Below are 16,225 nucleotides of genomic sequence, written 5' to 3'. Positions count from 1 at the left end.
AGAGAAACCCTGACTTGGAAAACAAAAGGATTATTTAATGAAATTAAAGAGGAAGGGAACAGTGGAGGTGAGTGTGGAGAATGACAGAATAATGGGAGCATCAATATGATCAAACTATATTAAATACTATGGATGAAAATGTTATAATATGCCAGGTGTGGTGGTACAGCCTGTACAGTGCCAGCAACTCAGCAGGCCGAGGCAGAAGGATCCCAAATGCAAAGCTAGCCTAAGCTACAGAAACTGTCTTTAAAAAAAAAGATCGAAATGAAATCTATTTGTATAATTAATATATGTTTAAAAACTAATTTTGGTTTTTGTTTTCTTTTGAGACAAGTTTCTCTGTGTTCCCTGGTTGTTCTAGAACTCCCTCTGTAGACCAGGCTAGCCTCAAACTCAAGAGATCTACCTGCTTCTGCCTCCTGAGTGCTGAGATGGAAGGTGTGTGCCACCACCACCCAGCTAAATAATAAAATTTTAAATACTCCAGTCATGAAAAATAAGGGCTATAAAATAGATGTGATTCATGCTGGTAAAGATCATTGAACTCTCCCATGAGGAGGAAAATTCTTGGACTGAAGCCTGAAGGACATATAAAAACGGGCCAAGAACCAACAGGGTTGGATTGGACACAGCAAACTCTGGCTGAGCAGTGAGTCCAGTGATTAGGAGAAGCAATGAATCCAGAAAACAGAAGAATGAAATGATGAAAGCACAAAGCTGCAGTGTTTCTTGGTGCCATAATCACGTTTCTTCCTCTTTGTCCTGAAGGGGATAAAAATAATCATTGAATGTTTTCACAAGAGAAGACCACTAATAAGACAGCTATTGCAACAAAAATTCCTGTTGGTGGTGATGTCACAGTCTTGTATGTGGTGTGTGTGTGAATGCACATGCTCACAGGAGCACGTGGTATAAGCAATAAAAACATCTGAGAACAAGGGTTGGGTGGTGGTGGCACACGCCTTTAATCCCAGCACTTAGGAGGCAGAGGCAGGTAGATTTCTGTGAGTTCAAGGCCAGCTTGGTCTACAGAATGAGTTTCAGGACAGGCTCCAAAGCTACACAGGAAATCCTGACTTGAAAAACAAAACAAAACAACAATCTGAGAACAAGTGGTGCAGGAATTGGATGGATACCGAGTATCTCACAGAACCAGCTTAATGTGAAGGATCAGTCTTGGAAAACAGACGGACGGGGACTGAGTAGTGTGAATCGCAAGGCATCCAGCCACACTGACAAGACTCTGCATGCTGCTTTGCCTCACTGAGGTAAAGTCTGAAGTCCCTGACACAACATTCACTTGAGTGAGTACAGAGCAAGTACCCGACCCTATGTGGTAAATGTGAAACAAGGGAGTAGCTAACTCCTATTCCCGGGGCCCCACTAGAGTCAGGCTGTTCAGAAAAAGCAGAATGAGACTGAGATCACAACATCCAAGTTTGAACCCACCCCAGAAATTCCATAGCTATATAAGTTCAAGCCATCTTTTAATCTTCATGAACCAGTTACTTACCCTGCCTTCCCACCAGACTACTCGTCTGCCTTCCCACCAGACTACTCGTCTGCCTCACAGGATGAGGCTCAAATTGTCTGCCAACTACAGCATAACGTAACTCACATACATTACTTGTAACTGTAATTTATGAGTCCTAAATTTCTTTCAAGCTTCAAAGGGTTTTAGTGTTTTGAGAAATAATGGCTAAGTGCTTAACTACATAAGAACAAAATTTGTCATTTCTCATCTGTAACACGAATCTTAAAGGGTCTTATTAATAAAAAAAAAAAAAAAAAAAACATGGGAGCCAGATATTGGGGTGAACGCTGGAAGATCAGAGAAACAGAACAAGCCAGAGCCAACCTCGCCTCGCCAATTCCTCAGCTGATCTTGTTTCCTCAAATTGGAAGCCTCTGAGTCCTCATCTGAATGGATCTCACCTGAACTGCTGCTAAAAGCCTAAAAGCTTAAAAGCTTCTAGTTCCTGGTCCTCATGCCTTATATACCTTTCTGCTTCCTGCCATCACTTCCTGGGATTAAAGGTGTGTGTCACCATGCCTGGCTGTTTCCAGTGTGGCTTTGAACTCACAGAGATCCGCATGGATCTCTGCCTCCCAAGTGATAGGATTAAAGGTGTGTGTGCCACCATTTTCTGGCCTCTGTCTAGTGGCTGTTCTGTTCTCTGACCCCAGATAAGTTTATTAGGGTGCACAATATATTGGCGGACACAATATCACCACACTCATCAGAACAACAGCTCATTAGTCCCAAAATTGTCACTGGCAGAAAAACACAAGTTTATAGAGGCTATAGAGGTAGTCCTTGATGTCAATTTCAAAGGCTGCTGACAAAAGGCAACATGCTTTCGATTCATTTAGCAATCACTGAGTTTATCCTTCCAAAAGAGTTTTAATGATAAGCTTTGTGCTGTCTCCTTTGCTCCTTCTGCAATGAAGCCTTGTTTTCATTTCTAAGCTTACAATGTGAGCCTCTTTAATACTTAAGGGACAGGAACAGAGGGGCTTACTGTATGGGCTTTTGAAGAAAGAATGCTCTCGTAGGTGTGATAACCACTGGGTACTCGGCATCTAACAGGGTCTACCCTGAGCACCTTATGTAAGGTGTGTAACTGCACAGCATATTGTGGGGCAGACTCCTGATCGTTTTCATACGTGCAACAGCCGATGAACTTACCCAGGGTCACAGAGCTGCCCCTTGATTCATTCAACCCAAAGCATTTTCCGCTCTGGTGACGTGACCCGATGCTGACTCGGCATTTACCTGCCCTCTTCTGCTGCTGTCTTTCCTCTTGGCCAGTCCTGGTGTCCTGGAAGAGTGGGACTGAATTTGTTCCAGACAGAAAATACAAGACAGCCTCGAGAGGGCCCGACCTATCCCAATGGGCCCCAACTGTCTCTGCCCCAGGGTATTTATAGAAATGCCAAGGGGTGGAGCAAAAGACCTCCCCCCAGCACCGCCAAGTGCAGACCATCTCAAATACCTGCACTCAGGCCCATGGTCTAATCACCCTCTCTATGCAGACAGACCTGCTGAGTAAAGCCACTAGGAAACCTGAAAATGGGCTCCCACAGGTCCCTCTTTCTTAATACATAAAAGAACAACTCCTCATTAATAGCTTACAGCAATCTCTATAGCTGTCATGCCTCCCAGCATGGGAGTAGAGGATGATAAAGATGGCATTTTTTTTTGGATTGGGTCCAAGGTGACTACAACAGTCTTTAGCTGCATCCAGCCCTTTCTAAACCAAAAACTCTTAATGTAAGTTCAAACTTAAAGAATACCGTATTGCACCATTACCAGTAACAGGTTAACATAAATCTTGCTATACCTAGTTACAATTCTCTCAATCTTACATCTCAAAACAAACTCTTAACAGAACCATTTGAATTAACATAAATGGTGCTATATATAGTTACAATTTTCTCAGTCTTACAACTTTAACTCTTAATAGAACCATTTGAATTTTCTTGCTAACGGAACATAGGAAAAACTTCTGATGTTTTCACATTAAACTTAAATATTTCCTTAACTTCAAACGAGTGTGCATTAGTATCAATAGGTTAACATAATTTCTGCAAACATACATTCAACCTTAATTCACTCATACATAACTCCTCTTCTTTATAATTTTTTAAAACAAAATCTTGAACCTAGTTAGAAAAACCCAAACTTACACAATTCCTGCAAACCCATATTGAAAAGCAATATTCTTAATCTAACCATGAACACTTTGAAAACTTTTAGCAAAACATCCAAAAATAGTTTCTTAATAAAACTCTTTACACTTTAAAGTATTCTCTTAGTATACCCATTTGCATTTCTTACTAACAAAACAAAACATTAATCCACTCAACAAGAAAGTATTTTTTAAATTAAATAGACTAAAGAATATTACTTCTCCCTTTTCTTTATAATTTTTTTAAACAAAATCTCAAGCCTAGTAAGAAAACCCAAATTTTTCCATTTAAACAGTTCCATTTTTAACACAAAACAATTCATGAATCACCAGCATAATATATACTCAAAACTGCATCTTGAGCCTAGGTAGAAAAAAAATAAATTTCTTCATTTAAACAGTTCCACAAATAATTCCATAAAGCAGTTCCTAGGTCATCAACATAAGTAAATTCAAAATTGTCCCATTGCAATGAAATCACTATTGTTCATTTCATTTCTTAAGTCCCAAAATTCAAATAATAAATTCTGGTACCAGCCTTCCAAACACGAAGAAATCCATAACCAAAACCTTTTTGTAGTTTTATCTCATTTTTTTTTAAGTTCAAAAAATGTAAATTCTGGTATCAGACTTCTACTTTCAAATATGAAGAAGCCTTGGTTTTACAACCAAAATCTTTTTTGCAGTTAACAATTTTTTTCAAACAAGCATCTCTGCAACTTTCATCCTCAAGTCAGAGACGTTTTTAGTTACAGTAATATTTTAAACTGCACTGTTTTTGCTGTTAGCTCAGGTTTTTCTGTGTTGCGTTAACTTTCCATGGATCTCAGCTGCGAATGTCTTGTGCTGGTTCTGGTCTCCACCATTCTTAGCTTCTTAGTGGCTTCTGGAGCCTTTGAAATGGCTCAGACCGACTGCTTGCAGTCTGCTAGGACACTAACTTCTGTGTCTCAGGTTCTTTCACCACATACATTAAGCATAGACTCACAATCAACATTTACACTTTTCCACAAACTCACATATAACATATACTTATTTATAGCTCTTAAGGAAACTCTATAGGGCTACCTTAGCAAATATTAGGACTACCTTAACAAATATCTTTCTTGCAAACTTATATTCTTAAATTCTATATATCTATTTTACAAACGTATACTTCTTATTTAAACTTCATCTTTACTTCTTACAAGCTTATTATAGGACTACCTTAGATCTTTACTTCTTACAAGCTTATTATAGGACTACCTTAGATCTTTACTTCTTACAAGATTATATTCTTTAGCATATATCTAACTTAGCAAACACCTAAAGATTTCTTAACATCTACATTATCTTCCAACAAGACAGAATAATTTTCTACTTTTTACTCTTCACTAGAACTATTAGATTCTTACATAAATCATTTCTAAAGTTCAGAGCTTACTGTCAACTTTGATATTCTAAAAGTTCTTGATAGATTGAAACAAGACTGTAATTCTTTAATAGCTCTCTCAACTCTGGGATTTAGTGAGTGCTGCTAAACAGTACTTTATGCATTTCAGATCTTTTATAAAAAAAAAAACTCTATGAAGAGCTATCTCAGTTTACAGCAAAACCAAAAAGAAAGAAAACAACAGAAGAAAAACCTTGTAAGGAATATTCTGTTTCTGAATTGCTTAGCTGGCAACTCAACAGTCTTCATTAGCTTCTTAACCCCTGATGTTATTATTATTAGCAGCTGTGATATTTAGCACTGATTTCTTATAAGGAACTTTCAGGTGAAGCAACTCTATTTTTTAAGACAGCTAGATTTTCTGAAGTTTGTTCCCATCTATAAAGCAGTCATTTCTTTTTGAATGCCTGTTTCCTTATCTCCTTATTAGATTTGCAAAGGAGTCACTCATTGCAGGCAGTTTGTTTAAAAAGTAAAGAACTTTTTTAATTTCCCATATATTTCTTCTAAAACAATGTTCAGTATATGGACTGATTTCTCTTGCTTTCTTGAGGATTTTAAGATGGCTTGTTGACAAACGGTTTCTAGTTAGAGGCTGTCCCTTTACCCAAATTCATAACAGCTTCTCTGTGCCATAAATAAGACAAACCTTTCTGTTGTAGCATAACTTTCAGTTTGCTCTACAAAAAGCTTCACTTCAGGATGATAGTAAAATTCCCATTGAATTTCTTGAATAGCTATTAGGGAAAATTAGGTATTTTCTTTCTCACTTTTATTTATAACAAATATTCCCCAATCTCTTCTGGTCAAAAGTTCTTTGAGACAATTCCATCAGCCTTAGCCAATCGGAGAATAGAGTCATCTGATTCACCCATCCTTCGAATGGCCCCACAGATAGCATAGATTTTAAACTGGCCATTAAACCGGCCTGTGACCCTGTCAACCTCGGCCACATTCATCTGGATGGATGCGTGGTCCTTGGCACCAATAATGCGGTTGCTCGCGGAGCATTTACGCGGCACGTACAGGTCCACGAACTCGCCGGCGTCGTTCTGCATGTCGAGGCCGTGCCTGCTCACTAGGCCAGCGGGAGCGCAGAAAGATTAGGTATTTTCTTAAGGAGCCAAAAACCGTAAAGCTCTGAGTTCGGTATTCTTACAGTTTTTTCCTTGGAACTAACATTCAACAAACTCTGAGGCGATTTTGCTCCTTCTAAATCCTTTAAAGGCTGTATTTTAAGTTTACTATGAATGTCTTTTCAAGCTGAAAAGTTTTTCCGGGCAATGTCCTAGGGTAGACACACTTCCTGTACTGGGTAGAGCTCTGGTAAGCTAGTTTCAGCCTCTCCCTCACGTCCATCTTAGATGGCTGTTTTTGTGGGGAACCTGACCTTTTGGATGGGGGAGAATGACATCCTATACCACAAACCAGGGCTTTTCAGAGAAGGGACTGTGGGCATGGAGGTGAGTGAAGACTTTTGAGCTGCTCAGTCATGTTCTCGGGATGCAGCAACTTCAGCCATGCTCTCCCCAAGTCACTGGTGAAGTGATAAAGGACTACCCCTCTTCCTTTCCCAAGGCCGAAGAGTCCTCCATTCTCCAGCACTGGTTCTGGCCTCCTCTGCCTCTTTGAGACTGTATCCATGTACTGAGACAGCATTGGAGGTGTTTTCCTGCAGCTGAAATGTACTGATAGGATGGACTCGGGTGCATTCTGCTAAAGTCTCAGAAAACAGAGCTAAGTTCTTTAACGTGACACAAAGGCCGGGAAGTGGCCCAGCCCTGCTGGCTCTTTCTGGTGTCACCCAACAGACTTGTCCTTGGCAAGCCCTGCATAAGCACCACATTTAATTGCCAGAATATAGAAAAACATACTCTTACTGAGCCCTAGCTGTTGGCTCTGTGTTAAAATGTCTTCTGCCTCCCTATGCCTTTGCTGGGTGACGTTATCATTGCATAATTAAAAGCATTAGGTGTCAAAGAAACCCGAGTTTGAGACCTCACAAAAAGCATGGGTACTGGAGTGATTATTTAAATTCCAACTGCAGTCAGGCAAATTTCTTAATCACTGTCTTAGCTTGTCAAGTGGAGATCTCATACTTACCACCAAGGGCGGATCATTAGAGAATCTACTTAAAGAAGGTATTCAAATGCCTGTGAGGGAGCAAGGTTCAAACTGATGGACACTCTCCCTGGTGTTCCAGGATTCTAACTACCTCTCCCATTACTAATGCCCCTCAATCAGCTGTTCTTGCCCCATGGCATTGGCCATCGGCTCATCTGGCTATCACACACCTCATTCACTCTATATAATGGATGGGACATTAATTACTGCAGGATCCGAAGCACTTGTCCCCTAGAATTTCCCAGACCTCTACACAAGTCAATAGGCTTTTAGCCTAATACCTCAGTAAAAAGGTGTGGCAGTATAAAACTTTTTTCCCCCTTGCTTCAAAAGTCTAGCCTCCTAGAAACCTGAAGAAGTCATGGATTTGACCTGGGGTACAGGTCTAATGAAAAAGGTTTACAGGGATTGTGATCTAATGCCAAGACCATCACTGCAGCCATGGAGGATTGAGACTGACTTCTGACAATTGACTTCTGTTTAAAGAGAAACCTAAAACAACAAAATCAGGGTGACATATGGCAGTTCACAACTGTCTATAACTCCAGTTCCAGGGGATCTGACATCCTAACACAGACATACAAGCAGGTAAAACCCCAATGTATATAAAAAATAAATCTTTAAAGAAGTCAGGGTGAGCCAGGAGGTGGTGGCACATGCCTTTAATTCCAGTGCTTGGGAGGCAGAGGTAGGCAGATCTCTGTGAGTTCGAGGCCAGTCTGGTCTACAGAGCGAGTTCCAGGACAGCCAGGGCTACACAGAGAAACCCTGTCTAGAAAACAACAACAACAACAACAATCTTTAAAAAAAAAAAATCAGGGTGAAAAACAGGAATATAATGTTAAATTTATTATTACCTATTGTGGTTTATTTTCAAATTATGTATTCAACACAACTTATTAAGGAACAAACAATGCACTAGAACCTAGAAAGCAAGACAATTTTTTTTTTTATTTTTTATTTTTGTTTTTCGAGACAGGGTTTCTCTGTGTAGCTTTGCGCCTTTCCTGGAACTCACTTTGGAGACCAGGCTGGCCTCGAACTCACAGAGATCCGCTTGCCTCTGCCTCCCGAGTGCTGGGATTAAAGGCGTGCGCCACCACCGCCCGGCAAAAAACCCACTCTTAACCAACAGTAGTTTGATGAGAGATAATTATCTATACTTTGGGTTTTTTTTTTTTTGTTTTTTTTGTTTTGTTTTTTTTTTGGTTTTTCGAGACAGGGTTTCTCTGTGTAGCTTTGCGCCTTTCCTGGGACTCACTTGGTAGCCCAGGCTGGCCTCGAACTCACAGAGATCCGCCTGGCTCTGCCTCCGGAGTGCTGGGATTAAAGGCGTGCGCCACCACTGCCCGGCAAGACAATTTTTGCTCTGGCGTTCACTGCCTAAAAAACGAGACAAGTACAGAGGTTATGGCATTAGGTTACAGTAGCCGGGAGTTTGACAGAGATGCAGGTTTACAGCTCCAGCCTGCCAATCAGAAAGCTGAGATTTTTTTAGCTCTCCAGATAACTGTGATCTGTGCTACAACTAGAAGAATCATCGTCACAGTGGAAATCAAAGACAACTTTGGAGAGCCAACACACCTGAGCCAAACTGGCCACCCTCTGCCATCTATAAATCACATTCACAGTCCCTTCCAGACTACACTCTAAATAGGATGCTCCCTGGTAACTAATTCACAAGGATCATTCAAGTATATCTTGCTTCTCTGAGTAGATTTTAAGAATATAAGGGCAGTGGTTGATAGTTATTATTTTAAGTGATTTATCTTATATATGAGTAAGATCAGAGGCTGCCTCTCGAGCTGTTCTCTCCTACAGTGTGGGTCCTGGGGACTGAACTCAGCTTGTCAAGCTTGGTGGCCATGACCTTAACCTACTGGACCATCTTGTGGCATGCTTTTTTCCTTTCTTCACCTACTTTCAGAAGTCTGTCAGTACAACGTTTAGAAGAACGAAGTGTTGAAATTTAAGTAGATAACTCAGTAAGGAGAATACCTTGGGGCCAGAGGAAAAAACATCAGAAAGCTTATTCTTAGAAATTCGAAGAACTTCTTTATAATGGTTTCAACTATTAAATGACGCACACAGTTCAGAAGCACTGTGCACACTCACATATGACACCATCCATCTCCACAACTTTTGTATTTTCCTAAACTGGAACTGTCGGCATCTTTTACATTTTTCTTCCCATGGGATTTTTTCTTCCCATTGGATTTGCATATACTCATTTTTAAATTACAGAGGCAAATCCCTTTGCCTTTGTTCTACTAACTCTATGTGTTAAACTATTCACAGAGATTTTTTAGCAATGTGTTCTGAAATTTAAATTTTTTTTCATGGAATGATAAAACTGTAAAATTCTATTAGCAAGTCTTATGCTTTCTCTGTTTTCATTCTTGAAATCTTTCACTAAGTCAATGTTATTAATACATTCTCTCTTCTTTGGAGACAGGGTTTCATGTAGCCCAGGCTGGCCTCAAACTTGCTAGGTAGCCAATGATGCCCTCAAGCTTCTTCTGATTCTCCTACCTTCACCTCCTAAATGCTTATAGGTGTGTGCCACCATGTGAGGTTCATGTGCACTCTCAGGTTTATTCCCTGTGGTGGGGACCAAACCCATGGCTTGAGGCAACTAGCAGGCACTCTACAAACTTCATCTCTTACATTTTCTTCCAATGTTTTCTTAACATACATTGAAATATTTAATCTATATAGGATTTAGATATATTTTTCTCCCAAACTGCTAATTAGCTATTCTAATATCAATTATTGGGTTTTCCCTACTGTTCGGTCTCAAATCCTGGGAAAAATAGGCACATCTAACATATTGAAGCAGATCTGGCCACCAGCTTCTCTCAGCCTCCCTCAGTCCCTATTTGTATGGGGTATGGCTGGCTTAACCCGCCCTCTCCCACCTCTGTCTCTTCACATGGCTCCTGGTAATGTCCACTCTAGACTATCCCTCTAGCTATGCTCCCCCTTTTAGCTGCCATAAACGCTTGTCCTTCCTCCCCCTCCCCCTACTCACCTACTCATTTAAACGGGTAAATCTTTTCATGCTAAACTTTTGTGCAGGTATTTTAATCTGAGATCGTGCATCTCCGAGTTTCAGTAACACTTTTTTTTTTTTTTTTTGGTTTTTCGAGACAGTGTTTCTCTGTGTAGCTTTGCGCCTTTCCTGGATCTCACTCTGTAGACCAGGCTGGCCTCGAACTCACAGAGATCCGCCTGCCTCTGCCTCCCAAGTGCTGGGATTAAAGGCGTGTGCCACCTCTGCCCGCCCAGGAACACTTTCTTGTTAGGACTTATTCTCACTACAGTGCATTTCTCTCCACCCTATTATGGTTATTCTGACGGCAGTTGATGACTGTCAATTACACGCAGGTACCATCTATTATTTAACAACCCACTTGTTACTAGACACGGTTAACAGTTGTTGCTCTTTGTACTATGCAAAACACACAGTTTTTGACTGAGTTAAATGAATTCTCTGCTTCAGGGGTTCATGTTGTGGCCACTATCATTCAGTAATTCTTCGGATTAGTTACACTGTATTTTGCCGTGCTCAATAACTCTGAAAGGGGAATTGGCAATAAACATGTCTGTTGGAGGTCTAGGATTAGCAAGGAGAAACCAGGGAACTACACCAGGAGGCGCCGTTTCTCACATCCGGCTCGGTCACTTCCGGGTTACCGCAGGTTGGGGCGGAGCAGGCGGAACCTTTCTGAAGCGCCTCCGGTAAACAAGCGCAGCGGGGACACTTTAGGACAACGCACGCCAGTCTCCGCGTGCTGTCTGCTTGGAGCAGCGCGGGCGGATGTGGACATTCTGTCGACTCCTTCCTTTACCGTGAGTGGAATGGACGTGCTAGCGGAGGAGTTCGGGAGCCTGACCCCGGAGCAGCTGGCTGCGCCGATCCCGACCGTAGAGGTAAGCGCCGGGAGCGCGGGCAGCGGAAGAGGCGACTGAGGAGGCGTTGCCGGGAGAGCATTGGTGCTGGCGGGGGCGGGCCCTAGGCTTCTGCGCATGCTCGGCTGCGCGCGTGCGAGTCTGCGTGGTCTGGATTTCGCGTGTCGAGGGTAGCGCAAACAGGAGTCTCAGTAGCGTCCCGGGTTTAGAAGCTCCGCGAGTAGCTCTCGGCTGAAGCCTTTCTAGTGCTGGTGTGCACTGGCGAGAATTGGCCCTCGGTTTCTTTTCTTTTCTTTCTTTCTTTTTTTTTGGTTTTTCGAGACAGGGTTTCTCTGTGTAGCTTTGCGCCTTTCCTGGGACTCACTTGGTAGCCCAGGCTGGCCTCGAACTCACAGAGATCCGCCTGGCTCTGCCTCCCGAGTGCTGGGATTAAAGGCGGGCGCCACCACCGCCCGGCGGCCCTCGGTTTCTTGCCTGGGGAACCAGTATCATCTTGGCGATGTTCATGAGGTCCCACAACCGGCTTTGGTACCAAAAGTAAATGTGAATCCCACGCTGGTTGTCGTGTTCCTTTTAGCTCAGGGTTTCTTTGGACTGCAGACGTATTTTAAGTACCTTGGATATTTCCCCCAATTTCTGATCTTATTTTTTCTGAAGGGCCCCTATGGCTCTTTCATCAGATTAGCAAAAGTTAAAGGATAATTGCTCCACCATGAACTGCCTGTTGAAATGCAGTTACTGGCATGATGTATGCATCCTGAGAAGGTGCATACAGTCTTTCCGAGCCTTGAAACCTTTGGCGTGGAATGGGGGAATTAGGATTGAAGATGGTCGGGAGAAATTCAGGCAGAGGGACAGGCTGTGCCTGACTTTCAGCCGTACCGTCAGGTGTTTCAGAAGAACTGAAATAAAGCCAGTAATAGTGGGGGAGGGGAAGAGGTGGCAGAAAAGATGAAGGGTAAAAGGAAGGCTCCTGATTATGAATGCGTTGTTAGAGGTGTTGGACTATCTCCCTGGAAATAATAAAGTACCTTTGAAGTGTTTAAACGGGGGTGACATGACCAGTAATTGTACTGAATGGTAAAAACTTTCTTAGAGCTCCGAGAGGTGGCTTAAGGGTTGAGTACTACTGGCTGCTCTTCCAGAGGACCCAGTTTGTTTTCTGCTATCACGCTTAAACAGGGTGTTGCACAGAAACAGGGCGTTGCCCATAAACGGGGCGTGGGGGCACAGGACTTTAATCCCAGCATTTGTGGTGTAGAGGTAGGAGGCTCAGTGGCGCAGAGGGAGTTCCAGAATTCTCTAAGAGAAAATACACAGTATTTGCCTTTGTGTTTAGCTTATTTCACAGTGTTTCACTACTTCTAATCAACGGGATATGCTCACAGGCATGTCTCCTGTACTTCATGCAGCAAAGGGTAGTTAAGAATGTGGCCCAATACAAAATTGTAAACTTAGTTAAAACATTATGAGGATATTTTATTTTCTTTTAAAAAATTTTTTGGTATGGTCCTCAGGTGTGAATTTTGTAGATCACAGTGTTGTAGTACAGTGTTAATGTAGAATCTCCTTGATATTCCTCACAGTTGCCCCTAGCTGCTGCATTGCGTCTCTCAACCCTTGACTCAGCATTTGAGCCGGTAGTACACTAGCTCACCGGAACCTCCTATCAGGACCCTCCTATCAGGACCCTCCTATCAGGACCCTCCTATCAGGAACCTCCTATCAGGAACCTCCTATCATCAGGAACCTCCTATCATCAGGAACCTCCTATCAGGAACCTCCTATCAGGAACCTCCTATCATCAGGAACCTCCTATCATCAGGAACCTCCTATCATCAGGAACCTCCTATCAGGAACCTCCTATCAGGAACCTCCTATCAGGAACCTCCTATCATCATCTCATCCACTACCTTAAGTCTCTTCAGTGTACCCACCCTCCTCACCATGTCTAAGCCATAGCAAGGCACACACACCCTCAGTGTCCTCAACCCTGCCAACTCCTTTAACCCATGTGGGCTTGCTCCTTCTATTTGGAATGCCTCCCTCATGCATCCACCATGTCAAGGCATCCCAGTCCAGCTGCCATGTATAATCTATCGCTCTGCATCCTTTTATCCCAACACCTCCAAGGTGTCATTCCACTTGTTTGCATGTCTCCCCTACTAAGCTAATGGCTTCTGAAGTCAGGAAGCATGTCCATTTGTTTACTTGTTTAAGTTGGTAAGACACTACCAATAAGTACTCAACAAGATCAACAAGTGTTTGTTCACCTTATCAAGCAGTAATAACTGGCCCCAAAGCTTGAATAACTCCTACCATGCTATAATATGAAGGAAAAAAGTACTAGAAATTATTAATTCAAATAAAATGATGTTCTTGTCTAGAAGTTGTAGTGGGGATATAAGTTGGAAAGTTGAGTAGTAAATAGCTCAGCTAAAAGGGAATGACGTTTTCTTTAATTAGGCACATATTGCTCTGATAAGTACTGTTCAGATTAATCTTCATTAGTTATGAAATTGTAGTTTACTTCACAAAACTAAATGAGAATTTATACAAAATCAGTATAAGTAAGTGCAATGTCAGTTTCTGAATCTCTACTGTCATTCTGGGCCGTTCTTTGCAAAGCCAGTAACATTATTCATTCAGGAAAAATGCCAAGACCGAGGACCCCACTACAAGGAATAAGACTGGGAAAAACAACTGTGTTAGAAACACAAGGGACTGTGGCAGATACTGGAGGAAGGAGTCAGTACCTTCCTAAGAAAGTCATGACGGATACACAGAATTTAATCTACAAATAGGAACGAGGGAAAAAACAGAAGAAAGTATAAGCATACAAGTGAAAAGATCTCAGAGCTACTAGAATAAGCAGTGGTGGCCAGGGATTTGGTGGCACACGCCTTTAATCCCAGCGCTTGAGAGGCAGAGCCAGGCAGGTCTCTGTGAATTCGAGGCCAGCCTGGTCTACAGAGTGAGTTCCAGGACAGGCACCAAAACTACACAGAGAAACCCTGTCTCGGAAAAACAAAACAAAAACAAAAACAAAAAAACTCAAAAACAAAAATCTTACTTCTTTTATAGCTGGGTGGTGGTGGCACACACCTTTAATCCCAGCACTGGGAGACAGAGGCAGGCGGATCTCTGTGAGTTCGAGGCCAGCCTGGTCTACAAAGCGAGATCCAGGACAGACTCCAGAGCTACACAGAGAAACCCTGTCTCAAAAAACCAAAAAAAAAAAAAAAAAAAAAAAAAAAAGCAGTGGTGGGAAGAGGCTGGAGAGATAGCCCTGGGCAGTTTTGATTTTATCCTGTGTTTAGTCACTGATCTGTTGCTATGAGGAGACATCATGACCAAAGGCATCTCTTCTAATAGAAAGCATTGAATTTGGGCCGGGTGGCAGCAGTGGCGCACGCCTTTAATCCCGACCCCTGTGAGTTCAAGGCCAGCCTGGTCTACAGAGCGAGGACAGGCACCAAAACTACACGGAGAAACCCTGTCTCAACTCCACCCGCACCCCCCCAATAAAGAAAGCATTGAGTAGGGGCTTGCTAGCAGATTCAGAGGTTAGTCCACTGTCATGATGGGGAGCATGGTGCTGGAGAAGTAACTGAAAGCTTTACATCCTGGTCTGTATGCAGGCAGATGGAGAGAGAGACTGGGCCTGGCATGGGCTTTTGAAATCTCAAAGGCCACCTAAAGTGGCACAGGGCCACCCCTCCTAACCCTTCTAATACTTTCAGACAGTTCCACTCCCTGGTGACTAAGCATTCAAATATATGAGCCTCTAGGTCCATTCTTTTAGCTGTCTTAGAACTCACTCTGTAGACCAGGCTGGCCTCTGCCTCCTGAGTGCTGGGATTAAAGGCTTGCGCCACCACCACCCAGGCTCCTCTGAGTCCATTCTTGTTCAAACCACCACACGCTAAGTAAGTGCAATGGGCGGTGCATTCCTAAATTGAAAAGTCTTTCATGGAATAATAATAATGTTTAGAATTCCATTACCAAATCTATGCTTTCTCTCTGTAACCATCCTTGAGTTACTGTTGTTGATGCATTCTCTCTTCTTTGTGGAGACAGGCTTTCATGTAGCCCAGGCTAGATTTGAATTTATATAGCCAAGGCTGATCCTGAACTCCTGATTCTACTTCATCTCCTAATTGCTAGAGCTATAGACCTGAGCCACCATGCCTGGCTCAGAGGTTTGAATAGTTTTAAGAGAAATAGCCAACACAGAGGTGATAGAGGATACATCCAGGAGTTGGGGTGATTAAGTAAGGGAGGGTTTCCTATTTTTCTAGGGGAGATCAGAAAGTATGTGTTTGTGGCTGATAGTGAGCTTTCCACTATGGACTGTGGACTCCTGCCTTTGAGACAGGAGGAATTTCACTGGGCACCCAGGGGGAATTTTGAAATGTGGGAGCAGAAAATTAGAAAGTTAGATTAGTATATAGGGTTGCTGAAACAAGTACCACAACTTAAGAGCATAAAAAACAGGTTTGATATCTCACATTTCTGAAGGCTGGAAGTCCAAGATCAAGCTTAAAGCAGGGCCTGGGAACAGTTCCATTGCAGGCCTCTTCCCTGGTGTCTGCTGGATTACGGACAGTCTCTGGTGTGTCTTTTGCATACAGAAGTATCACCCTGACATCTGTCTTCATCTTTACATGACAATGTCCCTGAATGTGTCTGTCCAGATTCCCCTTTGTTATGTGGGCAGCAATCATCTTGGATTAGAGTTCATCCACTGACATCTTGTGCACTGGTCTACATCTTCCATGGTCCTGTAGGCCAGGTCACCAGAAGTCAGCACAGGAATTTCATTCAACCTGTAATTGTTTGTTCTTTTTCTGTTTAATCAGATATAGTGTAACCATAATGTTGCACAGATACTGAGTGTTGGTTGCTTTCGTTTTGATACTTGCAGATATCCAAACAACTGTTACCCAATATATGCTCTAGAACATTTTCTTTACCCCAAAAGGTTCTCTTACAATCTTTTCAACACTTTCCCCCACAAAAAAAAACCAAACCAAAAACCATTTTTGCTTTCTATTATCAA

General features: G+C 42.4%; 2 protein-coding genes across 2 annotated transcripts in view; one reads left to right on the top strand and one right to left on the bottom strand.

Annotated features, from left to right (window-relative positions):
- Positions 1–5,884: 5,884 nt before the first annotated feature.
- On the bottom strand, positions 5,885–6,223 carry LOC131895201 (small ribosomal subunit protein eS21). Its single transcript, XM_059245621.1, has one exon. The coding sequence runs from the start codon at positions 6,183–6,185 to the stop codon at positions 5,934–5,936; it is 252 nt and encodes an 83-aa protein (XP_059101604.1). The 5' UTR covers positions 6,186–6,223; the 3' UTR covers positions 5,885–5,933.
- A 4,752-nt stretch (positions 6,224–10,975) lies between these two features.
- Positions 10,976–16,225, top strand: part of Polr3b (RNA polymerase III subunit B) — a 110,116-nt gene continuing 104,866 nt past the window's right edge. Inside the window, exon 1 of the mRNA XM_059245531.1 lies at positions 10,976–11,184. Within this exon, the coding sequence (XP_059101514.1) occupies positions 11,113–11,184 (72 nt within the window). The 5' untranslated portion in view covers positions 10,976–11,112. The remainder of the gene's footprint in view (positions 11,185–16,225) is intronic.

The sequence above is a fragment of the Peromyscus eremicus genome, chromosome 18 (genome assembly GCF_949786415.1).
Source record: "Peromyscus eremicus chromosome 18, PerEre_H2_v1, whole genome shotgun sequence".
Classification (NCBI taxonomy): domain Eukaryota; kingdom Metazoa; phylum Chordata; class Mammalia; order Rodentia; family Cricetidae; genus Peromyscus; species Peromyscus eremicus.
Note: the sequence above shows the minus strand (reverse complement) of the source record. Positions and strands in the feature narration are given on the sequence as shown.

What these genes read in the sequence shown, in the direction of transcription:
- LOC131895201 (XM_059245621.1), bottom strand. Translation starts at nt 6,185, where the DNA reads ATGCAGAACGACGCCGGCGAGTTCGTGGACCTGTACGTGCCGCGTAAA.